At 37.1% G+C, this 26,967-nt stretch overlaps 1 protein-coding gene across 1 annotated transcript in view; it reads left to right on the forward strand.

Annotated features, from left to right (window-relative positions):
• The window catches only part of ash1l (ash1 (absent, small, or homeotic)-like (Drosophila)), a 44,180-nt gene extending 17,242 nt beyond the window's left edge, over positions 1–26,938 (forward strand). Inside the window, exons 6-26 of the mRNA XM_020932747.2 lie at positions 330–503; positions 1,176–1,270; positions 1,877–1,950; positions 2,106–2,151; positions 2,323–2,431; positions 4,459–4,665; positions 5,251–5,397; positions 10,658–10,766; positions 10,861–11,010; positions 11,914–11,981; positions 12,443–12,609; positions 13,447–13,599; positions 14,518–14,572; positions 15,643–15,775; positions 17,007–17,258; positions 18,712–18,798; positions 18,907–18,997; positions 19,675–19,813; positions 20,895–21,067; positions 22,384–22,550; positions 24,036–26,938. Coding sequence (XP_020788406.2) covers positions 330–503; positions 1,176–1,270; positions 1,877–1,950; positions 2,106–2,151; positions 2,323–2,431; positions 4,459–4,665; positions 5,251–5,397; positions 10,658–10,766; positions 10,861–11,010; positions 11,914–11,981; positions 12,443–12,609; positions 13,447–13,599; positions 14,518–14,572; positions 15,643–15,775; positions 17,007–17,258; positions 18,712–18,798; positions 18,907–18,997; positions 19,675–19,813; positions 20,895–21,067; positions 22,384–22,550; positions 24,036–24,515 — 3,076 coding nt within the window. The 3' untranslated portion in view covers positions 24,516–26,938. The remainder of the gene's footprint in view (positions 1–329; positions 504–1,175; positions 1,271–1,876; positions 1,951–2,105; positions 2,152–2,322; positions 2,432–4,458; positions 4,666–5,250; positions 5,398–10,657; positions 10,767–10,860; positions 11,011–11,913; positions 11,982–12,442; positions 12,610–13,446; positions 13,600–14,517; positions 14,573–15,642; positions 15,776–17,006; positions 17,259–18,711; positions 18,799–18,906; positions 18,998–19,674; positions 19,814–20,894; positions 21,068–22,383; positions 22,551–24,035) is intronic.
• The last annotated feature ends 29 nt before the right edge of the window (positions 26,939–26,967 follow it).

Consider the following 26,967-nt stretch of genomic DNA (forward strand, 5'->3'; position numbering starts at 1 on the left):
TGCCAGATTAAAAGTTAGTAGTGATGTTGCCAGTGTACACATTTAAATCAACACTTCTGTCTTCCCATACAATGCTTTTAAAATGTATATACTTGTATTTCATTTGACCTTTTCATTAGATTTTAACCAAACAGAGTCATATTTATTTTATTCTGCCAAAAAATGTTGCCCAGTTTTTTTAAGTAGCATTTTGACAAATTTTAACATTAAAATAACATACACTTTCCTTATATAATGCATTTCCTTTCTGTTGTACCAAAAGTGCTGGGATATAATGTACTGTACATTGGACCATATTGTAAGTCCTTTTGTCACTGCTTTATTTTTAGCCCAGTGGAAGACAAGCCAGATGGCCAAGGCTCCCCCGAACGCCCAGGAACTGTCCCAAGAGACCAGACTCCTTCCATCCCGGTCCCAAGCCAACGCGAGAAGAGACCCGCTAGGCCCCCAAAGAAGAAGTTTCAGAAGGCAGGGCTCTACTCCGATGTCTACAAAACAGAGGAGTAAGTGCTGAAAAGAAAACTTGGATTATTTTACATTTTATTTTATAGATGCCTTAAAATAACACGAGAAGAGCCATGCACTAGCTTAACTTTATACAATTTTGAGATATTTAGTGTAATTTATTTGAGTAATTTCATGCATTTTCATGTATAAGTGGTTTCAAATGTAATAACTAAATTAACTGTTACTGAGTTTTGCTTTAAATGTCAAAATTGACTCATGTGACCTTTAAGACATGCTAGAATGTTGCCACCTCCTCAAAAACATACCAGAAATTGTGTTTTGTTTCATTCACACATGTTTAAGTAACACTTTATTACTATAGGACCATTTCCTGACATCACAAGGTAGAACAATGTTTTCTGTTTGAGAGAAGAACAACTTAAATATGCAGGATTTGTGTATTAAAATGGGTGTGTGAATGAAACAAAGCAGAACTAAAGAGAAACAAATTATGGAAATTACCTCACAATCTGAATTTATATTTCTTTTCAACACATTTAAATTTCATACTTTAATAAACAGACTTTCATAGATGCAAAACTGTAACATTATTGTGCTTAACTTTGTTACTCTGGATTTTGTGTATGCTGATATTGCCAACAAATAAACTTTGCTGTTCTGTATACTGCACAGACCTAATTTACATTTTATTTATTTGTTCGTTGCAGCCCTAAAAGTCAGCTCCTACAACTGAAGAAGGAGAAGTTGGAGTACATACCTGGTGAACACGAGTATGGCCTGTTCCCTGCCCCTATACACGTCGGTCAGTAGATTATAAACCATGTGATTTTGCATGTGCCTTGATCCTAGGTTTATCATACTAAATACAGAAGTAGTTGAGTCAAATCTTCTCAAAGGAACACCCTCTGGATTTCCCCTGGTTTGACACAGGACACAGAGGTCAAGACGAAGTGGCTGTAAACCTGTTCAGACAAGTTGCAAATAGTCTCGAGAGGTGGGGTGTGGGAAACTCCTGTGAACTATGTAATTAACCTAGTGTAAATGTCAAAATTTTACTCCAAAATATGGAAAAAGGCTTATTGAGACAGTAGTTGCTAATAATAACTGTACAAGTGAACATGACATTTAGCGTTGCACCTCAAAAATGCATTTTCAAGACCTATTTTGTCCCTCAGACTCGACTAGGTGAAGTGAACTAGGTCTGAACTAGTTTGCACCTGCTTTAGTCATGATTTAAGATCATTTTGCTCACGGAAAATTATACTTTCAAAGCCTAATAGTTTTTAAAAAGTCCGAGAATAATTTAGTAATTCAGTATTTCAGTAATTAACTCAGACTCATAACTTGTGAATGTTTCCTTTTGTTCTGTTTTCTCTCTCTAAATAAATGCCCCTTTTTGTGATTCCAGGGAAGTATTTGAGACAGAAGCGCATTGATTTCCAGTTGCCTTATGACATCTTATGGCTGTGGAAACACGATCAGGTGATTTGTCTCAAAATTAGTACATGGTGTTGCAGCTTTTCTAGGTTTAAACCAGAATAAAGGGTTTAAAATAGTTTACCGGAAGTCTGTCTGATAAACCATCTGTTTCTTTGTATTTAATTGTTCATTCTTTATTGTCCTTTTGTGTGTTACAGCTTCACAAGAGGCCCGATGTCCCTCTTTACAAAAAGCTCAGATCAAGTGAGTTTTGCTTTTAATCTTTTGATTGGACCAGTATGTTTTGACCATCTTAAATCCTTTCATTATGTCTTTGTTTCTTAGTTCTGCTGCCAGCTTTTGTTAACGATAATTAACTAAGTCTTTATTTTTCGTGTAAAAGTAAACAGTAAACGTCTGCTGTTTGGCTTGTAGATGTTTATGTGGACGTGAAGCCTCTTTCTGGTTATGAAACAACAACATGTAACTGCAGAGCCCCCGAGGAGGCGAAGGAAAAGGGTTGCCTAGACGACTGCCTAAACAGGTAAACTTCTCTAAAACTATGTTGGCAGTTTAGTTCAGATTACTACATACTGTTGTTGTGTCCTTGGGCAAGATACTTAACCTACCTTAACTATGTATGAGTGTAATGTAGGAGTGATGGTAGTTGGAGAGGCCCTTGACGCAGGCAGCCCCATCTCTGTCAGTCACCCCAGGGCAGCTGTGTCTAGAAACGTTTAAATTCTGACAACCAGGCACAAGTTGTTAGGTATTTTTTAGTTTAAATGTTTCACCATTTATCCAAGCAGCTTCTTCACCTCTGGTGCAGCTCTGGTAAAGGAATAGCTCAAATATCTCTCTGAAAGAAGGAGGCAAATACACTGAAACTATCTGAAGAAACTACTTGGATGAGTGCCTGTCCAAAAACTTAAAACTTTTCCTGTTGACAAAATTCACCCTTGTTTTGGATGACTTAGGGATTACACAACTCATCTAAAAAAGCATTGTTCAACAACTTTCGAAAGTGCCATCTATGGCTTAGTGAGGGATGAAAAATTAGAACTGTTCTCATAGCAATGAACAGCTCAAAACAAAATAATTCTCTCTTTTGTTTGGTGAAAAGTCCTTGAGATGTCGCCTATAAACAGGAAGCTGAAACCCATGAATATAAAGTGATCCATTATGAATTATTTTTTAATGGACCTCATCAAAAACATATTTGGAGTTATGTTTTGGTTCATTCACACATGTTTAACGCACAAACCCTGCATATTTAGGCTGGGTTTGCCTTTCAAATGGAAAACGCTTCCACTTTGTGATGTCATGTGGTAATTCATGTACATACAATACAATACAAGTGCTTCACTAAGTTTTTAAACTCCTTACACCTTCACTAGAATTATTTGGATAATTTCAGACCTGGAATTGCCAATCTCTACTGAACAAAAAGTTAAAGGTAGCTGTTTACTTGAAATCTACCACTTCATGACATCACAAGGTGGAACAAAGCATTTTGAGCTTTGCAGATGTAGACAGATTCATAATAAAGGGTTATTCAAACATGCATGTGGGTCCGGTCAAGTGGTAACGGAGGGAAACGGGCAGATTTTTTACATTCAAATAGCTCTTATTCAGAAAATAGAGGGACTATTGAAATAAGTAAGGTATCAGAATGTAGGAAAGAGTTAATACTCCAACAGGGTAAAGTTAAACCTGTGATATTCTTTCAAGTTGTTGACAAAAAATTTAAAAACTCATGTCGGTAACGGAGGGAATGAAATATGCAGCACTTTTTGGGCAATAAATACAAACAGTGATAACTAGTGATTCTCACTTACATATCCTTAACAAACTGGTTTGAATATTTGCTTCATATAGTTTTCTACCGTATGGTACAAGATTAGGTTGAAAAACCTCTTACTTTTTGAGTAATGAGATTTTTTATTTAGAAAGAAGAGGGAAAAGTAACTGAGGGAAAATTGTGCAAGCAAGTAGAAGGTGCATGATTTTGCATAATTTGTCATCTTTTTTCTTCCGAATACTTTAATATTACTTCAAAATGAAAGGTAACTATTTCTATAAAATATGTCAGTCCTTCCAAGCATATTTTTATCATTTTAAATACTTTTTTTTTTTTTTTTGAAAAATCATGTACCTTCATCAACAGTTCAAAGATCGAATAACACAAGATATAATGAAATACATACATTTATTTACATGATTTGCAGGTCTTTGAAATTTGGGAAATAATTTTTGTTCCATGTTGCATACATGGTATGTTTAAAACGTATGTAACTTTAGAACCAAAAATGGTACAGAAAAAAGGTAAACAGTTTCATAAACTAGAATACATATGCTATCTGTTGAATACATTTTTATATCAGATGCATTAACTTGAATTTTTGGCCTTGCTGTATACTTCTGCTTGACCGGGCCCATGTATTAAACAAACACAACTTCAGGTATGTTTTTGAGGAGATAACAACATTCTAACATGACACAAAGTGCACAAGAGTCAATTTTGTGTAATATCAGACCTTTAATAGTTGATTTGACTGTGTCTGTTTCCAGGATGAGTTTTGCTGAGTGCTCCCCCAGCACCTGTCCCTGTGGTGACCAGTGTGATAACCAGCACATCCAGAGGCATGAGTGGGTCCAGTGTTTGGAGCGCTTCAGGGCGGAGGGAAAAGGCTGGGGCATCCGTACCAAAGAGTCCCTTCGCTCGGGGCAGTTCATCATCGAGTACCTGGGGGAGGTGGTCAGCGAACACGAATTCAGGTGGGACCAATTGTTTACAGTTATCATTGAGTGGACAATAGGGTGCCATAGTTTCAAACTGAGTTGGAGGATGGTGGAATTTGCTATCAGATTGCAGATTTATTGAGCTGGTTTATGGTTAATATCTCTGTAATTACAGAACCTAAAATTGGGCACAAAGTTCAAAATCTTCTCTGTCAGCACAAATAAACATAAGTTGAATTATTTTTTCACAGCTTCAGAAAGAGACTGTACATCATAAGATTAATATGACATGTTTCTGGAGCCAGTCCCACACAAATACGTTCATAAGTTCATAAGTTTGGATATTTCTTCCAAAAACAGTAAATCACCCACAGAGTTAAACAGTCCCCTGCCCTGCATCTGAAATTATAACATCAAATCTAGAAATGTTTATCACAAAACATAAATAAATTCTTTGAAGTCTATGCCTGTCACAAAAACAAATTTTGAAGTGTGATATGTATTGAATCATGACAGGCTTATCGTGATACGTATCATATCTCCAGATTCATGGCAATGCACACCCCTAGTATTTATTGTGACAAGCCCATTGAAGTTGAACCTAAGCTATTTTGTTTCCAGGAGCCGTATGATGGAGCAGTACTTCTCGCACAGCGGTCACTACTGTCTGAACCTGGACAGTGGGATGGTCATCGACAGCTACCGAATGGGCAACGAGGCGCGCTTCATCAACCACAGCTGTGAACCCAACTGTGAGATGCAGAAATGGTGAGAGCCATGTCAAACAGATTTAAACCAGCCTCTTCCTAATGCTTCTGCCATGGAGCTGTTGGGTTCCTACCAAAGTCCAGATTTGGCTCGAGCGTTTATATCCGACCAGGAGCCAATGTTTGAGAGCCAGGTTTGATGGCAAGTGTATTTTCACAATTAGAGCACATTACAAATTAGTGCACTTGACAACAGGGGTGTGCAAAAATATTGAAAATATCGCTATATCTTGATACTAAATTTGGTGATACAGTCTCATTATTGTGGGCTGCTGTATAGGTATATTTTTTGGTATGTGACCATTCTACAGTTTTGTTGCTTATTTAGAGGAAGGAAACTTGTTTATGCTTACACGTGACATACTAATTGTTTTTATGATTAAAATAGATACATTTTATAGCAACATTGCTCAAGTACTGGTTAAATACAGAAATATTGTGGCTAAAATATATTTGGTTCTGATAGCACTGAAGAATATTTTGTTTGTGCTAGGTTTAATTTACTTCTGTAATTCAGGTTTCTTTCAGTTTCTTTCAGTTTGGTCTTTATATAATGTGTTGTCTTTAGTAAACTATGTATGAGCACCATTGTTTTTTGGTATATATCAGTCATTTTAGGACAGCACTGTGTGAGTTACAATATGCAGTGTTGCAGTGGACCTTTAAAAGCTTCTTGAGTGGTCAGTGCTTCATGTTGTGTGCTTTCAATTTACTCATTCGACATACATAAAAAATTACAAAAACTTCAGTTTTCCACTTGATAATGTAATAGCTCAAAAAGTGTCATTTCACCCTCTTTAAATATAGTAATTGGAAAGCTTAATACTGTTTTGTTAACTTGGTATGAAATCCATTAGTTTTCATATGAACCAAACAAAACTAAAACTACCATGCTGTTCTGTTTGTCTCTTTATATTGTGCTCCAGTCCCTTGTGCACAATGAGCAGTAATTGGAACCTTAATAGATTACGGTTATTTCTTTTTTTATTGCTACCTGCTGTTTTTGGAGGGCTCTGTGGTTGTCTTTTGTGACTCCCAAGTAGAGCTGTACGATATGAGAAAAAGATGCGATATTCGATAATTTTGTTTTGTATTGCGGTATTTTAATATACTTTTTGGCACAACAAGGTCAGTTAATTTAAAATAAAAATATACATGCCTCTATTTAGTCAAACTGGATCAAAATAAAAACTTAACAAAGACTAAAAACAATCCGAAATAAGTATAATGTAAGACCTAATAGGGAAAATCATTAATGAAATTAACTTTCCAAATACAGTATCCGTCTGTAAAATAGAAAACTTTGTGTTGTTGTGACATATTTACTTTCTTGCGATATTGATTATTAGCCTGATTCATCAGCCAGTTTCACCTTGTGGAAACTGTCTTACCTCACAGCATTAGGATTTGTTCACTCGACAGTAGGCGGGTATTTTTTTTTTATTTGACCAATCGCTGCTATTTGGTCATGACGTATGTAATGTGCCGCAAACAGGGCTAACTGGTATATTAAGCTTTTCCCAAATCCTGTAGGAAAAACGGCAATAACGTCTTTTCCCTTGATAAAAATCACCAAACATTCTCTTGGATGTAATAAGATGATTTACAGGCTGATTTTGAACGTCTCGTAATGTTTGAACTTTTATTCAAGTTAAGTTTTTCAGTAGTTATTTCAAGGATAAATAAAACAGTTGTATTTTCTTGTGTAACAAATTAACTGTGTGTTAAGGAAATAAGTGCCATATTCAGTCTCTGCACTGGCATCTGTTAATATCAGGTATTGGCAAATATTTAAAGTATTGATATCAGTATCAGAACTGAAAAGGCTGGATCTGTGTTTTTCTATTCCCTATTGGACAATATAATGTCATTTTCAACATAAAATAATATTACTTTGCTTATGTTATCATGTGATCATCCTACAACTGTTCAGATAGGTGCTTATGTATGTTTTAAGTATCGATACTTCAAATGAGTATAAAAAATTCCATACTATTTTTAGCATCAGTTAGTATCTGATTTTCGATACTGTTCACAACCCTAATTGCTGTATCTATATTTACGCAGTATATTGTGCAGCCCTCTCTCAAGTTTCTGTAGTTTCAGTATCATGTGCCTTTGAATGCACGTGCAGCAGGTGTTCCCATTGTAAAGGAGAAAGCTCTGAACTAAACCCCCGCTCGTATTAATGTGGTTGTGCAGTGGTAATCTGATGACATCACCTCAGCCACTTTCCGCCAGAGCTCACAGACTTGAATGGCTTAAAGGCCTCGCATTAAGCCAAAACTATTTACTCCTTTCCTGAGGGATTGTTGTCTCAGCGTGGTTTAATCTAACACAGCCATGGACCCAGCCAAGTCAGCCTCTCTCTGCCCAGTGTAGAATGAGCACATAAAAGTTAATTTAACTGGTAAAAGAGTTGTTGTTGAGGAGAAACAGAAGTGACTGTTAAATGTGGACTGTTTAACATTTCTGGTGGAGGGTCTTTCAAATGAGAGATGTAATTGCTTTTGGAGAATGTTTCTCCATATGGCATTAAACCCTTGTATCTTCATGAAGACAAAATCAGACCAAGTTACAGGTCAGATCTGTGGAGAGGCAAGCCCATTCACAGTCAGAATTCCTGTTTTTCTGGGTATTTTTGAGATTTGAAACTACCTGTAACTGAATACGTGTAAGGTAGAGATGTTTAATGCCATACTGTGGAGCATTCCAGGCAGAGAAGTGATATATCCATAGAAACAGGCAGGTGATGGACCCCCTGCCAAATAGTGCACTTTTAAGGTTTGATAACCAGAATAGATTCATGTCACACTAGGAAATGTCTTGGTCACAGCTTAAGCACACCACATGGCCCTCAACTTGGGCTGTGCAGTTCATCATATAAATGTGTTTAATTTGTGTTTTTTAATGATGAATTTACAATTTCTTAAAATAATACGATAAGATAAGAAGGAAAGAGCTTCTATTTGAAAGACTTAAAACCATAATTGTGTAATGTTTGCAAAAAGATCAAGTAAATTGCGTTTCAGCCTATCCCTAGTAGTGTCTGTGAAAGTATTTAGAAATAAGTCTTGTCCTTTCCTAATCTCTTGTGCTTGGGGCTGCATTTTAGGTTAGTACTGATTTATTTGCATTGTTGTTGTTGTTCTTTTGTTTATTTACCAATTCTTTCAATGGTCACTTTCTCTTTATATCAAGGACTTCTGGTGAACATCCATGTAGCTGTTGACTTGAGTGAGATGACCATAGAACAGAGGCTCTGGGGCCCTTCACAAAGACCAGCTCATAATGTAGGCCAGTGGTCGTGTCTCGTGTGTTTGAAATGAAAGACGCTGTGAGGAGCGAGGATTTTCCGCACAAAGCCTGACGACTCATCCATCTTGTCACAGAAGAACGATTACATGTGGCCCGGCCTTGGATACAGCTGTAGCGCCTCCAGACAATGCGCTGAACCAGCTTTTTCACCCTATAAGAAGAATAAATTATCAAGAGCCTGGCACATAGAACAGTGTGCTTTATTCTTAGAACAATAGTGAAAAGCCAGTGCTGAGATTCGATGGAGTAGGACAAATCGCGTATTACCACGTGTTGAAAAGTGGCCAGTAGCACAACCAAAAACTGGGGCACCTTGTCTTTTATGTCTGGTTTAATTAAATTCAGGTTTTAATACAAACATTTATAGGCAGTGAATCTAAGCTCACAGTACGTCCTGACCTTTCGTTATAAGCTGTTGTTGCATTCTGACGCTGGGACGTTGCTGTGAAACATTTTTGTGCACTATTTTACTGTGAGGTGTGAATTTGACACCCCCACTACCTTTGCCTTATGGGATGTTACGTAACAAAGTTCAGTTGCTTCCCCAAGGGTCGAAAGTACATGTTTAAAATGGGCCATTACGTACACAACAATACATGGGTCATTAACTTCTAATCTATGTTCAGGACACAGGCTTTGGTTGGTTTGTTAGCAAGACAGCTTCACAATTCATCGCTGATTGTTGATCAATTCTGAAAATGTTAATAATAACTCATTGCTTGGTGGGGCTTAATGAAGAATTGTCTACTGTGGAGAAATATATGTATTTTAAGCATGATGTAATTAGTTGATTTTTTTATTTGTACAATAATCTTTATATTTTAGATAAACATACTGTATTTACTATTAGCTCTGCATAGCAACACCCTCGCTAGCTCACTCAAAGCTAACAGTCACTTTGATTCAATTTGTAAAATGTAAAATGAACAAACTATTCAAATTCTAATGAATGAAAATAAAGACAACACAATTCAATTATCTGTATATATAGAATATTTCGGTTTATGGCGTTGTTTTAATATTTGTTATACCTCAACGTTAGCATTAGCGTTAGCACTGAGACACAAACCTCTACCTTTCTAAGCCAAGAAGTGTTCTCCACTCAAGTATTCATTTGATTTGTTTACTTTTTAACATGTTGTCAGTAATATTCATTTTAAATAAACTTTAAATATTTTTCAATGTAGCATGACTCAGCAAAAAAACATATATACGCAATTGGACAGGAAGTAGTAACGCTAACAGTGTGCGCAGAGTCTATTGCAGGATGGGATCATGACCTTGATGAATATCTGTGTTCAGCAAATGCTTCCAGATTTCCCAATACAAACCCCACATTTGATTTAAAGTGCATATGACAGATTTTTACCATTCTCTAATTCCTACTTCATTTGGTGGGATAAGGCCTTGTTGTAAATATAAATGATAGTTGTACACGAATCAAGAAGCAATTTGCAAACAAAAGTTGAAAAATATGTTGAAAATTACAGAAAGTAGAGCTCTGAAGTTCTAAACATACTGAAGACATCTCACTAGGGAGAATTCTGTCCAAAAGTTGAGCACAATTTACACACAAGAATCACTTTTTCTGTTACTTTAAACATTATTTCAACAAAATAAAGGTGTTGTGTTTTTATTATTCAAATTATAATTTCTATGTACTTCAGAGCTTTTGGCTCAATGTGATGTCACGATTTACAACCAGAAAGTAAAATTATAAACCTAAAATAAGTGGCCAGATTGGGAAAAGAAAAGTAAAACCTTAAAAATCTTAAATATAAATGATCTTAACTGTGTTTTGGTGAAATGTGTTGTCCAATCTGTCATAGGCACTTTAATTAGTCTATTTTAACACCCCCATCACTGAAAGTAACTGCTTGGACCTCCAAGTTGTATTACTGTTTTATCATAGTCTTCTTTAACAGCTTATTTTGCTTTTGTAGGTCTGTGAATGGTGTGTACCGGATTGGTCTCTTCGCCCTCAAAGACATCAGCAGTGGTACAGAGCTCACTTACGACTACAACTTCCATTCATTCAACACAGAGGAACAGGTGAAGAAAAAACTACTCCAACATGCCATATTTTATTATATTTTATGCAGTTCTATTCATAGGTTGTTAATATTTTATGTTTTTTGACCAATAGCAAGTATGTAAGTGTGGTTCTGAAAGCTGCCGGGGCATCATTGGAGGAAAGAGCCAGAGAATCAATGGACTCCCAGGAAAAACAAGTGGAGCGAGACGGCTGGGACGACTAAAGGAGAAACGGAAATCCAAACATCAGCTCAAAAAAAGGGTCAGTTATTTGTGATTTCAGTTTGTTGTTCTCAAGAATGTTGGACCCCTTTTCAAACCTGAATTCCTGGGAATAATATTTTCCAGACATGAGTAATAGATGTTGAGAAACTTGCTCAATGTTCCGGGTTTACAGTAGTTTCTAGGAAGTCCTACCCCCTCAAACTAGGTAGTTTTAGGAGAAAGTTGGGAGTTCAGTTCAAAGTGTTTATAGGTCCTATTTTACTCAAAATGGACTCTTGTGAGCTTTAAGCCTTGGTATAATGTTGTTATTGACTCAAAAACACACCTGGAGTTGTGTTTTTTTTCATTTACACATGTGTAATCCTTTATTATTAGTGTCTACATCTCCAGAGCTCAAAATGCTCTGTTACACCTTGTGATGTCATGTAGAAGTAGTTTTCAAGTTAACAGTTACCTTTTACCTATAGTTCAGTAGAGATTGGCAATTCTATTGTTGAAATCATCTAAATCATTCTAGTAAAGGTATATGAAGTTTAAAAACATAATGGTGCACTTCCTGTATTACCACATGACATCACAAGGTGGAACAGAGTGTTTTCTGTTTGAGAGAAGAACCTAAATACGCAGGATTTGTGTGTTAAACATGTGTGAATGAAAAAAAAACAAAAACAAATCCAGGTATGTTTTTGATGATGAAACAACATTATAACGTAGATCAAAAAATAGTGAAATTTGGGCTCTTTAATTGCAGTTTTTTTTTTTTTTTTTTTTTTTTTTAGTTTTTTAAACATTATGGGTAAATGAAAAAAATTAAAATGAGATACCAGACATTACTTATATTATTTATCAGGCTGGTATTTGCAGTTGTATCCTCATATTTGTGATTGTAAATATATAAATAGAGATTGTCTCAACTCTAAACCTGTTTTTTTATTTTTAGGAAGAAGAGTCCAGTGACAGCAGCAAATGTTACCCTCACCTCATGAAGCCCATGTCCAACAGAGAGAGGTACACCAAACCTTAAATAAGCAAAACAAATACAACAAAACCATGTGAGGCTTATGTAAAGTATAGTATAGTTCCCACCAAATATGAAAATAATGAGATTTAATTTAAAGTTGCATTGTCTAAATTTTCTGGTGCTGGGTCCGTCAAATGCTTTTCTTCGTGTTAATGCTTTGTCTCGAATGCTTCAGAATATGGCATTAAACCTTTCTATCATCATGGAAACCAAACCAGACCAAGTTAAAGGTCAGATCTATGAAGAGCCAGCCCCGCTCACAGTTAGAATGCCTGTTTCTCTAGGTACTTTTGAGTTGTGAAACCATCTGTAACTGAATAAATGTAAGGTAGAGCTATTTAAAGTCATACTGTGGGACATTCCAGGCAGAGTAGTTGTTTCACAGAAACAAGCAGGTGACGGACTCCCAACAGAAACGTTACATAATTTGCCTTTAAACATTTTGCAGAAACTTTGTGCTGAAGCATCGAGTTTTCCTCCTGAGAAACTGGGAGAAGATGAGAGAGAAGCAAGAGCTGTTGAAGCGCGAGGGCGAGCGGGAGCGGGACCCCAGCAGCCTGTCCATGTACGCACGCTGGGGCAGTGTCATTCGTGACGACGGCAACATCAAGTCAGGTGGGCACAAGATACTCTGACCCCTTTAAACAATTGGTACTTAACAGCTTTACATTCCCTGAGGGTGTGATATTAACTGTATGGACTGCTCTATCTGAGGCTTGTTAGACTTTAATTTAAGTTTTATTTTAACATAATCTGACCAGTGAGCTGATTTGTGCTGTCAAACAAGTGTCTCACACCTAAAATTACAGTCAACAGTTTTTTAGTTTCTCACTCTCACCTTTTTGTTGAAAATCAAACACCTAAACAGGACCATCAACACTCGAATTGATCACAGGCTTGTGAAAATTTGTCATTTAAATCCATCTTGTGTTTTTATTCTTTTGGCAGTGTTTGCTGATGTGTGCATTGTGTTACCATGGTAACTGCAGAACATTCCTCCATAGAAATACATGTAGAACACCCCTAGCATGATGTCACTGCAATACTATCAATACAGGCTTGATGGAACAAGAAATGTGAATACAGTTCAATAAATCTGAAGACTTTAAGAATTACGAACAAAGTAGAATTTAATGGCTGTCACTTTTTATAGTATTTTATGTTTTTTGTCTCCTGAAGTTGTAAATCCTTGAACTTTTGTTATTGGAATTGTCCACTGTTGAGCAAATGCAGGAATTCAATTTTAGGATAATCCCCTGAGGTATCATATTTTTGTGTCATGATTAGTAATGTAAGCTCCTGTCATTTTACAGTAATACCAATTCACTGTGGGAAACAAAACAAAGGTTAACCCTGACATTCTCTGGACAATGGGCCGTTGATTATCAATATACATTCATTGTAAAAAGCTTGTACCTCGTGCATTACTCTTATGTTGGTCTCTTTGTCCAGACGTGTTCCTGACCCAGTTTTCAGCGCTGCAGACGTCTCGGTCGGTTCGGACACGAAGACTTGCGGCGGCTGAGGAGAACACAGAGGTCACACGCACCGCCCGTCTCGCTCACATCTTTAAGGAGATCTGTGACATGATCACCAGCTACAAGGGTCAGCACTGTCTTCAAATATGTCCCCACACAGTTACTGTATTTTAGACAAACAATAAACCTTGGGCAGTCACAATAATTACTAATTGTCTCATGGTTCAATATATGAAAGCCTGAACAATAGTTAGGAGGTCAGTGTTTATGTAAGTACTTTTTCTGTTTACTAGTCTGGAACTTTTTGTTACTTTTATGTACTACAATATGATTTCATTACTCACTATGTTGATGCAAACTAAATACTAAAGTTTATTCACCCGTTAATTTATTGCACTCCATGTTTTGTAATTACCTTGCACATTTGGAATAGTTTTGGGGTATAATCCTGCTATATTTTCTTCACCAATATGTTATCCTTAAAAATGACAGGCGTAGAGATATGCAATAACTTCTATCCATGGGTTTCAGAATCGTTGCTGTAGCGATTAACAATTTTAAACTAAATATTATATCTCTAAGAAAAACTCCTAAGAATGTTGCAGATATTCAACATTCTTTGAGAGAAACCTGTGAATAAGATCATGGATGAATAGAAATATTTTTTCCATAAAACAGTTTACTAGAACCAGATGAGCTGAGCAGAGAATGGACTAAGGTTAAATTCATACATTTAAAGAGGATATACTGACCAATAAATCTTTTGGCAAAACATTTTTAATCAGTTTATTTAGTTTTGGTTTTGTGTAATTCCATCAATCAAACTTAATTTTGCAGTGTCAAAGATTAAAACAAATTTACAAACCACATTCACTCTGCCCTATTACCCAAGTGTCAAAGTATCAGGCCTGATGGAACTCTTTTTGATAAGAAAAGTAAATACAATTCAATAAAACAAACTTACAAAGTGTATCGGATATAAGCACATCCACTTTACATTTTGCACCCTGTTCTAATATTGATTGAATTGTTTGTTTTTTTTTAGATTCTTCTGGCCAGACACTCGCCGCTCCACTGGTGAACCTCCCGTCTCGAAAAAGGTAACAGGTCCCTTATACCCACATGGTCAGAGCTCATTTATAATGTTTGAGTGTTTGCAGACAGGCTCAGTGCTGCGCTATCTCAACCATCAGTGTACAACATCCACACAGAGTAACAGCTTTATCTGCAGCCTCACAATTCAGCCGTGACAGTCTGTGCCACTTTGATTTGTTTCCAGTTTGGGTGCTAATCTATTGGAGTCAACACAATTACTGCTCATTATGTCTCTATGGCAGCAGCAGCAGCACAGTGGTCGCACTCATTCACACATTAGATTATCCTTAAACACAAAGAAATATGGTAGAGGATTCAAGCTGAGGGGACAACACTGCCTTATACAATCTTTTTACACACTTAAATTTTGTAAAGGTCCTATATTTTGCTAAAGTGACTCTTGTGAGCTTTGTGAGCTCCTCAAAAACACACCTGGAGTTGTGTTTTGTTTTATTCACATATGTTTGAGTAATCCTTTATTATTAGTCTGTCCACATCTCCAAAGCTCAAATGCTTTGTTCCTCCTTGTGATGTCATGACGTGGTAGTTGTCAAGTTAACAGCTAACTTTTACCTTCAGTTCAATAGAGACTGGCAATAGACTCTATTCACGCTACACTGGAAGTTATAATCGCATCTTTCCAAACGTCTTCCTGGTTTGTGACGTAAGCGTGAATAGAGCCTATTCCAGGGCTAAACTCACCCAAATGATTATAGTGAAGGTGTATGGAGTTTAAAAACACAATGGAGCACTTCCTGTTTTACCACATGACATCACAAGGTGGAGTGTTTGAGAGAAAAGCTCCAAATAAGCAGTTTTTGTGTTAAACATGTGTGAATGAAGCAAAACGCAACTCCAGATACTTTTTTGATGAGGTAATAACATTATAACACGACTTAAAGCTCACAAGAGTCACTTTTGCATAATATAGGACCTTTAATTGACTATTTCAACTTGAGTAATAGTTTGAGAGCTACTTGTAACATCTCACATTACAGACAAATTCAATTGAGCCATTAAATACTGTTTTATTGTGAACTCCTACTAATGAGCCTTGTCTTTTTGCTCAATACAGGAACAGTCAGTACTATGAAAAGGTGTCTGACCCTTTGGACCTGAGCACCATTGAGAAGCAGATCCTCACGGGGCATTACAAAACAGTGGAGGCCTTTGACGCGGACATGCTTAAAGTGTTCCGCAATGCCGAGGTACAGCTTCTGCACTAATCCATTATAGTTTTATGTTTTTACATGAGATTATCCAGTTAGACTATAGTTAACTGCAGGAAATGTGTAATTTGAATGTGTAATTGTGCATTTCTTACAAAAAAAGTGAACGATATCTGACAGAATATTGTTTTTTATAAGAAGAACAGTCAGTTTGGTGTCAACTAATAGGGATATAATTAGGCCAGTCACGATAACAAATTTTTAAGTACAATATATTTCTACAGAGATATACTGTGATAAGCGTTAATAGTGAAACTAGTTTACTCCACTGACACAAAGCAGGATAATCCCTATAAACCATTTTTAATTGACAGTATCATTAAAAGGCCCAAGCTGCAACACATAAATAACAGAGTTAACCAATAATTAGCCGTAAATGTTGATTATTCAATCTTCTACAACTTATTTTAATGAAGCAGAAATACCTCAAATATTTTCACAGTTGCAAAAAATTGAACACATGATAAATATTGAGGCCCATAAACTTTCATATAAACAATAAGCTGATATAGTAATTATCATGACAGGCTTAGATATAATTACAAAGTACTGAATTTCAACTTGATCGTCAGCAGTTCCACAACTTAAGTTTTTAAATGTGCATAAATGCACTGTGGATGTGAACTACGACCACCCGACATCTACAGAGCTAAACCAGATTCAAACTAGGATTAAAGTTTGTATTTTTTTCAAATGCCAAGCTGCCAGTTTCTAGAGTAGACTTTGGCACCCTCAACATAAACCCCATAGATTTACATCTGTTTAGCTGAAGGGTTTAAACAAGTGGTACTTGAAACCTCTTGAAGAAGCTCTAAGCAGCAGCCACAAGTTTGAAGTGGGTTTTTAAATTAAATTCATGTAATTTGAGACCTAATTCTTTTGTGAAAAGGAGAAGTTGAATTTGAGGCCTCTCACTTTGTGTAAGTAGGTTTTTGTGTCACTGACTCTGGCGCCGCCTCTCGATTTTTACACACTGAATGTTTTCAGGTTTCATTTGGTTGTTGATGCAATTTCTTGGAATAATTGTTTTTGGACATTTAACACGTTTCTGTCAGACATGATCCTCTTGTATCTACTATTTTTCCAAGAAAATTATTTTGATGTAAATAACAGTTTGTGATCTTAAAAATGAAACAAAACACTACTGCATATTAAAAAAAAATCTTTGCTTAAGTTTTCTTGTTTTGTTTTGTTTGTTGTGCTCTTTCAGAAATACTACGGCAGGAAGTCGTCAGTTGCGCGTGACGTGTACCGACTGCGTAAAGCATATTTCAGCGCTCGAAATGAGGCAGCAGTTCAGATCGATGAGATCGTAGGCGAGACGGTGAGCGAGGCGGACAGCTCTGACTCTCTGGAGCGAGAACACAACCCCGAGGCCCACGAGAAAGACGATGACGTGATCCGCTGCATCTGTGGCATGTACAAGGATGAGGGCCTGATGATCCAGTGTGAAAAGTGCATGGTGAGGAATCTTCTGTTCATGATCGACAAAAGATTATTGGTTAGACAGAAGACGAGTGGTTAGATCATAGACTGTATTAAGAAGTGGACTAAGTGAACAGTTACAGGGGCGAAAATTGGATCCAGACTTTCTATTATGAATGGGATTTTTAAAGGGACAAAATAGCGTGAAAAAAACACCAGGACCATATAGAGCAGGCTAATATAAACATATATAAGACCAAAATGACGAGGCTTACAGCAGCAGTTACAGAGAGATGTTCTAATGTCTCATTTACATTTACTTATTTACATTTTATTCTAATGTAAGTCAGTGGGAGCCGGGGTCAGTAGGAGTCGGAAGAGCCCGCATGTGAACTTCCTATTTGGAATGTAGTGTCTAGCTGGGGCTGTCCATTTATGCATACAGTCCATGGGTTAGACAGAGAAAGTAGTTAGACAGAAGACGAGTGGTTACGCAGAAGAGGTGGTTCAAAGGTACATTTTTATTACACTTGTAGTGACAGTGGTAATAATGGTAGCTGATGGCAATACACTCAAAAATAATATAGCACAAATTTTTTAGAGCCTAGATCATGATTTTGGTTTTAGCGTGATTCATGCAGTGAGTATGTTTTATATACCATTATGAAATAACTAAATGCTGACCTTTTGATTGCGAACTTTCAAAAGGAGCAGATCATGTGTCGGCCCAGTTTGAGGAGAGTAAGAGCCCCAGGAAAAAAGTGTCCCTCCTCTGTGTCCTGCTGCTAAAGTGTGTGTTTGTGCTGAAAACGCTGAATCACGTTACAACAATCTGATCAAAATAGAATATCATCTCCATTTTTTTTGTCTCCTTGCCCTAGTAGTTGAAATGTTTGTAGGAGTAGTGCATTATGGAGCCTTATTAGACTCCTGATACTATACAAGGTGTTGTTTCTTACTGTATTGCTATAAGTAATGGTAGTGTTGTAATACTGGTTATAGTGATGTAGCATAATTACAAGATCATAATAATACTAATATTTATTATATATTATTATATATTTTATTGTTTTGTTTTTATTTGATTTTTATTGTTTTAGGACTAGTATGAGCACATTTTTAGTAATTATATTTTTTGCTGTTTTCATTTTACGATCTTTGTGCAGCACCTTGGAAAAAAGTGCTGTATAAGTGAAGTGGATTTGGACTTGGATAATAAGATAATAATGTAGATAAATAGATAATATAGATAGATACTTTTTTGATTCCGATGAAAATTCACAGTTTGGCATCAGCAACACAGGCAAGATATTTAGTAAGGTGCAACTAACCTGCTTTCTTGTAATGTCAGGTCTGGCAACATTTACTGTTACTCATTCGCAGCCATGTAATATTGTTCGCTTGCTCATTTTCAATTGCTCAATATTACATAATAAGATAATAATAATAATAAGGTGTGACTAACTGTAACTCTTCTCTTGTAATGTCAGGTCTGGCAGCATTTCGACTGCATGCGTCTGGAGACTGAGGTTGAACACTACTTGTGTGAGCAGTGTGACCCTCGGCCTGTGGACAATGTAAGACTTTAACTTTATATTATTTACAGCTATAATACAATACAGAAGCCTATTGCGTTACTGAATGCTGTTTTCCTAATTGAATTGTTTGCTGTGTTATTGTTACAGGAGGTTCCCATGATTCCACAGCCCAGTTACGCTCAGGCCGGCTCAATCTACTACATCTGCCTCCTCAGGGACGAGCTGCTGCTACACCAAGGTACAAGAAACATCTTCACCAAGACCTCTGTCATTCTGTTAGCATTACTGTAATCAGTCTGTAATAAATCAAGGAAGTAATAATTAGTTCTACACGTGGCCTAATCATAAACTGTATAAAAAAGTGAACTAAGGGAGTTTGACACCCCCACAGCGTTCAGCTCTAGTCAAATGAAGCTCACGATGTTAGTACTTATAGGAGTGAATTTGGAGCCAGTTCAATATTAGGAAGAGAAGTTTATTCATGGAAAGCAAAATAAAAACAACAGGATCATGTAGAGCAGGTTATTATAAACATTTTAAGACCAAAATGATGACTCTCAAAGCAGCAGTTACAGAGAGAGGGGTGACAATTTCTCATTGCTAATTTTTGATTTGACATTGATTTTTCAGCTGTCAATCAAATGTGTCATATTAAGTGGTGTCCCAAACAAAACTACAGAAGGAGTGAGTAAACATGAGGGAGGCCTCAGGAGGCAGACATCAGTTAAAAGAATCAAACTTTATTGGTCTCAGTGAGGAGTTTATATCCCCTCGCTTACCTGTGTTTTCTCTGTGGGTGGGACTTCCTCACCCATTTTGCAGAAGTGAGGAAAGGAATCAAGGAGAAGGAAGTGAGGAAAGAGAAATTAATCTAAGTCTAAGTCAAGTCTAAATGTTGTGTGTTGTGTGTGTCAGGGGACTGTGTGTACCTGATGCGGGACAGCAGGAGGAGTCCTGAAGGCCAGCCTGTCCGACAGTCGTATCGGCAGCTCACCCACGTCAACCGGGACAAACTTGACATCTTCAGGATCGAGAAGCTCTGGAAGAACGAAAAGTGAGTCCATGATCTGCAATTTTTCTGGGTTCAACTGCTTAAAGTTAAAGGTGCACTGTAGCAAAGGAAAAACTCAATTCTGTCAACTCGACAAAGGTGTTTTGATCGAGTATGTCTCTCAGCTCACATCCAAGTCAGACTGGTAATGGACAATGCCTTATACAGTATCTGCCTAAATCTGACCAGAACTGAAGGATGATTGAGGCATTTCATGAACATCTTAAAGGTGCACTGTGTAACTTTTCTGGTAGAAGGTCCACCACTTTCTTGACTCCATGTTGTTTTTTCCTGAAATAGTCTACACTATGACATTTAATTTAAAACTCCTTGGAGACAAGGGCTAAGTTACAGGTCAGATCTGTGGAGAAGTGGACCTGCTCAAAGTAATAATGCATGTTTTGGTGATAGTTTTGAGAAAGAAAAACATAGAAAGGAAACATATTAACTGTAATTGAATAAAGACAAGATGTATTTGTTTAATGCCATAATGTGAAATATCCCAGGCAAAGCAGTAACATCACCATAGAGACAAGCAGGTGGTGAACCCTCCGCTAGAAAGGTTACACAATGCACCTTTAAATCATATGTTGTACACTTGTCTAGGATACACTGCCATTAAAATGACACATTTTTTGACATGTAACATTGTATAGTTGATATTTATGTAAATTAGTTTTTAGTTTGAGCAGCCAAAAAAAAAAAGTGAAAGAAAGTCATATTTTGTGGCATTTATGAAATTGTAAAGAATGCTTTCACAGTTATAATTTGACATTGTGAAGCATGTGCATTCACTGAGCAATAATGTTTTTAAAGCATGTCTTTGGACAACTTTTCAGCTACTTTCTTTTGTGCATTCAAAGCTGCACTTAGTGACACTTTCCTGTAATTTACGATGTAATAAAATCTGCAACTCCAGTGAGAGATTTATTGTCTTGAACAATGCCTCACAAGACTTCAGCTTCAGGCTTTTTTAGGCTTTTTTCACCTTTTCACGGACCAAATCACAGTTAATACGTTTCCTTTCATTGAAATTGTAGCTTCACGTTAGAAATGAGTAACACCTGCTCTTATCTTTTTTAAGGGGGGAGCGCTTTGCCTTTGGTCATCATTACTTCCGTCCACATGAGACGCACCATTCTCCATCACGGCGCTTTTATCAGAACGAGTTGTTCCGGATGCCTCTGTATGAGATCATCCCCCTGGAGGCTGTGGTAGGACCCTGCTGTGTCCTGGACCTCTACACCTACTGCAAAGGTCAGGTCCAGTCCACTGCTGTTTACTCATTATTAAAACACACAAATAAGAATTCAGTATCATTTATTTTTTTCCCAACATTGTTTATTTTATTATATTAGATAATAGTATTACAAGTATTACAGTATCACAAAGGACACTTCTGAAAGTTAACCATATTTTACATTTAATAGTCTTAGTCATTTACATTTTACATTTAATAGTCGTAGTCTTTTAGGAATAATTGTATTTCAGGTTTATCGTGTAAGTGCTATAATTTAGTTTCAGTGTTATCGTTTATTATTTATGTTCTCTTCAGCAATATATCATACTTCAAAAGCTGTTATTGTGACCTTAGCCCCAACTATTCATAGTGAAATTTCACTGTACTGAGCAGGGGATTTCAATTACTTGATTTTCTTTTTGACAAATTGCTGTCTAACATTTTTAAATATCAAAAAGAGCATGATAATGAAAGGAAAAATTCAGGACTTAGAACCCCTTAGTACTACAGCTGAATTTTTTATTTTTTTTTACAGCCATTGCGATTAAGATCAGATTTGCTCTTTATATTTTAATAATTGGAATCTGTTCAAAGTTCCCAATTTAAACACACCCTGGAGAATTGGCAAAATATGAACTGACAAACTAATACAAGAATCACATTTCAGATCATGTTTGTACAGATCAAAACTCCAGGGTTAGCAGTTTGTATGCCAATTAAGACGGGGTATTTTGTTGTTTGTGGTACTTCAGAAATGTAGCCATTGCGATTTTCTAGTTTCGTCCATTCAAATTGCAATTTCGATTTCACTGTGATTAAGAAGAAGCCTATGTGCAACCATAGACTGTATAAATAAGTGGACTGAGGGAGTGTGACAGTCAAGTGAAGCTCACAGGGCCAGCAGTTATAGGGGCAAATTTGGAGCCAGTTCTATATTAAGGATACGAATTGATTAACTAACAAAATAGTAGGGATGTAACAATATCCAAACTTTTCACAACATGCTACGATATTTATTGCGATATTGCTACTTTTTCCTTTCAAAAACCTTGAAAAACCTTCTGTACTGTTATAATATGAAGAATTAAGATGTAAAAGTGTTTAATAACAGCTATTTCTTCATCTAGTCTGCACTGACAGTACCACAGGATCATGGTCTATGTAGTTCCCTCTGTTTTTTGACAATACAGTATCACGATGTTTATTCTTACATAAAAATACCAAGATCATGTAGAGCGGGTTAATATGAACATTTTAAGACTAAAAATACCAAAAAACAAAGAAATGATAACTGAATAACTTATAACTTATAAATCCATGTTTGTACCTACAGGACGACCCAAAGGAGTGAAGGAGCAGGACGTGTACATCTGTGATTACCGCTTGGACAAATCTGCTCATCTGTTTTACAAGATTCACAGCAACCGTTACCCAGTTTGCACCAAGCCATACGCCTTCAACCACTTCCCCAAGCGACTCACGCCCAAGAGAGACTTCTCGGTGAGAGCAGCATTTCTTTTCAACACTAGATATACTGACAGTGAAGAGAGTGTTACAACTAAAGGCTTTGTACAGTCACTCAAGTAACTATGAAGTGAGATCAGCTGCAGAGATATCATATTTGAACCAAGAGAACTAATGTCAGACTTGTATAGTATTGGTTATAAACTTGAAGTATGGGGACATATTCTCGAAAATCTTTTTTAACTCAAACTTTTTCAATCCAAGAACTTATTTTACTTTAAACACTTGTTCTTTTTAATCAGGAAATACATTAAAGGGTAGTTATTGTAGTTTGTTTACAGTTTAAAAATAGGGTTATAGAGTTCTATGTTTATTTTCCTGTATTGTTTTGTACATAACATTTAGTCAAAGCAAACTAAATTGAGAGGGCCTGTTGACTGGTCATTGCTTTCTGGAGTGAGCCATATTTATTTGATGAGGAAACACCATTGGAAAACTCAAAAACTAGATTTTTCATAACACAATCCATTTAGTAACTCTGTGTAGTTCTTCTTTTAAGGGGTGTTCTACAGGTATCTCTTTTGACAGAATATTTGGCTGTTACCATGGTGACGCTATGCACACATTAGATTAGCAAACACAGACAAAAAAGTTTTAAGATCAAGAACAAATGAGTGTGGACTCTGTGATCAATACGAGCGTGAGAGTGACTTACTCAAAACGTGTGAGAGACTTGTTTAACATTCCAAATCAGCTCCCCTGTTGTTGCTCCAACTAGGGCTGGGTATCATTAAGAAGCAGCCGATATGATACATACCTCGATACACACGCCACGATACAATACATATCTCGATACAGTGCACTCTCGGTTCGATATGAGATATTTCAAATCAATCTGATACGGTTCAATAAACAATAAAGGCCAAATCGTGGCTGTGATACTAAAAGTCTTTGTTAAACCACTTCTTGTGCAAAGTTAATATGAAACACACACATTTTAATCATCAAAACAGTGAATATGCCAAATGTGTTGCCTAAACAAGTTTCCTTTCTCTAAACAACCAACAAAACTGTAGCGCTGTAACAAAATAATTTTGTAAATAAAATATATCAAAAAATACTCTTGGTGATATATAATGATACAGCAGCCCATGATATCGATACTGTATCATCACATTAAACATTATGATGTATCGATATTTCAATATTTTTGCACACCCCTAGCTCCAACTAAGTCAGCTCTTTCTGGGCAGATTGCGTTAGACAAAGCTCAGATTAAAGCCTAACATGAGTAACTGAGCTTTTAACAGAGTAGTGCTTTTAGTTAGCTTCAAACCCTCAGGGAAAGTTGACGACTATTTTTAGAAAAGGCCCTCCACTCCTCTGCTCTTGTCAGGTTGCAACAAAACGGTAACAAAAAATGGGTCAAATACTGAGGCCAAATTCCCTATGTATAAGTCTACCAAAAAGTTTACATCCCTGAGCTGTATTTCTGATGTATTACTGTCCCCTCTGTTGCAGCCACACTATGTTCCCGACAACTACAAGAGGAACGGGGGCAGATCCGCCTGGAAGAGTGAGCGTCCAAAAGGCGAGGGATGTGAGGACGACGCTTCCTCTTCGTGCGAGCGGGAATTCCTGAACGAGGACAGCAGAGGCGCGGAGGACCTGGATATAGACACGCCCCCTCCGGACCACGCCCCTCCGCTCCTGTCTGCCAGCAAACCGCGGAAACAGAAGAAGAGCGACCACACTGGCGAGGAGGAAGTGGAAGGGGCGGACCTTGAGAAGAGGCGGGACACGGAGGAGAGTTTGGCGGGACGTTTGGGCGAAATGTTGGAACTGCCGTTGTCGTCCACGTCCTCGCCGTTGCCCCATCCCGCTCTGGGACGCCGGGAGGCACAGAGGGAGAGACTCAATAAGATTTTGCTAGATCTGCTTCACAGGACACCAAACAAAAGCGGCGAGGGGGCCAGGCAAGGTCGACCCGCTGACGAATGAGGGTCTATGAATCATTGTTACGTCAAAAGGCAGGGAAAGATGTTTTGATTGTTTCTTTTTTTAAGTCTTTTGTTTTCTGATCTCTCCATGCTTTGTTTGAACTGTGTCATTTACAGTCCTGCTGCTAAGGCTTCTAATAAGTATACATACATAGACAGCTGTATTTTATTCTTTAGGCATTTTTACTAGAAACAATATTACCCAAACTTTTACTGAACCTATGCAGTACATTTTAACACTTAACTCTTTCACCTTTTAGCACAACCTAAAACACATATATGTATGGCTAGCGCAGCTGCTAAGTTTATTGATAAAAATGGCAAGATGGGAGAAGATTGTCTAGTTATTAATGGTAGATTTGTAAAGAGGTCTTACGGTTGCCCGCTTTTGAGTTTACCATGGGCACTTGGACTAGGGGGGCTTGGGGGCAGAAGATAATTTGCTACCTACCTACACTTTTTGAGCAAAGGGCAGCAAATGTAGTGGAGAGACTTGTTAGCTGACTAACCATTAGCAACCACAATGTGTCACTGGGGACCTCTTCTGAGCTTACCTCTTACGCCGCCATCTTGACTCTAAAAGGGTGTGGAAATGCTGACTTCATGGCAATTGCTGACAAAGCTGACCAAGACTTATTGCTTATTTATGATGCAAAACTGTATAACGACCATAGGAAACATAACCCATGCACTTACATCCTGTTTTGGACATCACAAACTTGGGTTGGATAGAAATTATTACCGAGTAAAAGAATGGGGTGGGGGAGGTTGTCTCTGTTAATGAGAAGGCTAGAGAATAACTCCCCCTTGTGGGATTTTGCTGCAATGACCACATGTGATAAAGGGTGGGGGCCAGGAGGACAGGCATAGGACAAATGCAAGTGGAGGCGTTAAGGCGCTGCTCACACGTGGAATTAACAGGAAGTTGGAGAACTGCACTTTTGGTACAGAGGAAGTTGAGGAGCTCTGTGTAATGTATCTATAATGGAACACACTAACTCTCAGTATTGGATGATGCAGTCTGAAAACAAGTTAAAGTCTATTATCTTTTTCTCTTTTACTGTAACTCATTGGGGATCTGAAACTGGGGTGGGTTTGTTTAGTAAAGAAGGGAGGGACCTTTTGAAGCTTTTTGCGCTTTTTGTCAAAGTGTCTTGTTTAGGTTTAATTTTGTAAAACCTTTAAGGCCGTGAGTCCGCCTCTGCTTCAGTAACACTTTCACCAGCTCAAATAAAGCAGGGGACCTCGACTACGCCTTAGCGCCCAGCCCACTGCCTTCTGTGAGTGCGCACACTGACTGTGCTTCTTTATTCAAACTATACCTTTTTAAAAAAAGAAAAAAATTAAGGGCTCGATGGCAATTAACAGTTTTAAGAAAATTATGAGAACAATAGTTAACATGAAATGTATCGTGATGGTCATATTTTCTTATACTCTGATAGGGAGGGGATATACTGTATATTGGGAGGGGGGGTGGATTTTCCTTCTTTGTCTTTGAACTATGTCCTGGTTGCCATGGAGAATGTTTTAAATTGTGATATTTGATGAGATTTCATCGTTCCCCAAAATGCCTCTTCTAAAAGGGACGTCCTGAGAGTCCCATTAAACTGACAGAAGGAGACAGACCGAAACAGGAAGCTGTACAGTGCCAATGTTTGTAAATAACACTTTACATTGTGTCTCCAAAAGCAATATCTCCAAATGGATTTGTTTATTATTGTACTGTACAGGCCCTAAATGTATTATGACTATTATAATAATGATAATATTATTTCTTCCGTTTGTATTACTCTCATGAAGACACTTAAGCTCGGAGGAAATTACTTTTTTAATGTCCTTAAATCTCTTACTGTCGTTAAGACACAAACTGAAGCTTTTGTTGCCTATAAATGAAATTTCTCTATGTAGTGCATGATCGAATGTCTGGCAGAAGGCATTGGACAGTGGCTCCACAAAGACACCTTTGTCACTGAATATTGTTAATAATATAACTTTAAGGAGAAATTTACTCCTTGTTTTTGCTGCAAAGTGTTGAACACTAAAAAAACAAACAACATAAAAATGTTATAATATTTTTGAACGCTGACAGAAACAAAAGTGAAGCTGTCAGCCTGATATCATGTTTATTTGTTTTTCTTTCAAATAGGAAACGGTTTTGTGATAGCAGTCATTGTATAATGCTTGTACTTGTATTTGTGCGTTTTGTGTGATTTGTTTAGTTATTTTTAGACAATCACAAAATAAGATGCAAGCATTGTAAATGGCAGACTGGCAGATTTTGTGATGTGTACAGTTTGTCAGAATCTTCTTCCACTCGTTTGTAATTATGATTCTTAAGTCATGCAAATGCTGTTGGTTTTTACTTTTTGTTTTATATTTGTTTTTGTTTGTTTGTTTTTTAATAAAAGCACTACATAATTGTGATCCGACTTGGTGCCGATTGTAAATTTAGT

Source organism: Boleophthalmus pectinirostris, unplaced genomic scaffold (assembly GCF_026225935.1).
Source record: "Boleophthalmus pectinirostris isolate CB_2022bp ecotype Guang Dong unplaced genomic scaffold, ASM2622593v1 HiC_scaffold_21, whole genome shotgun sequence".
Taxonomy (NCBI): domain Eukaryota; kingdom Metazoa; phylum Chordata; class Actinopteri; order Gobiiformes; family Gobiidae; genus Boleophthalmus; species Boleophthalmus pectinirostris.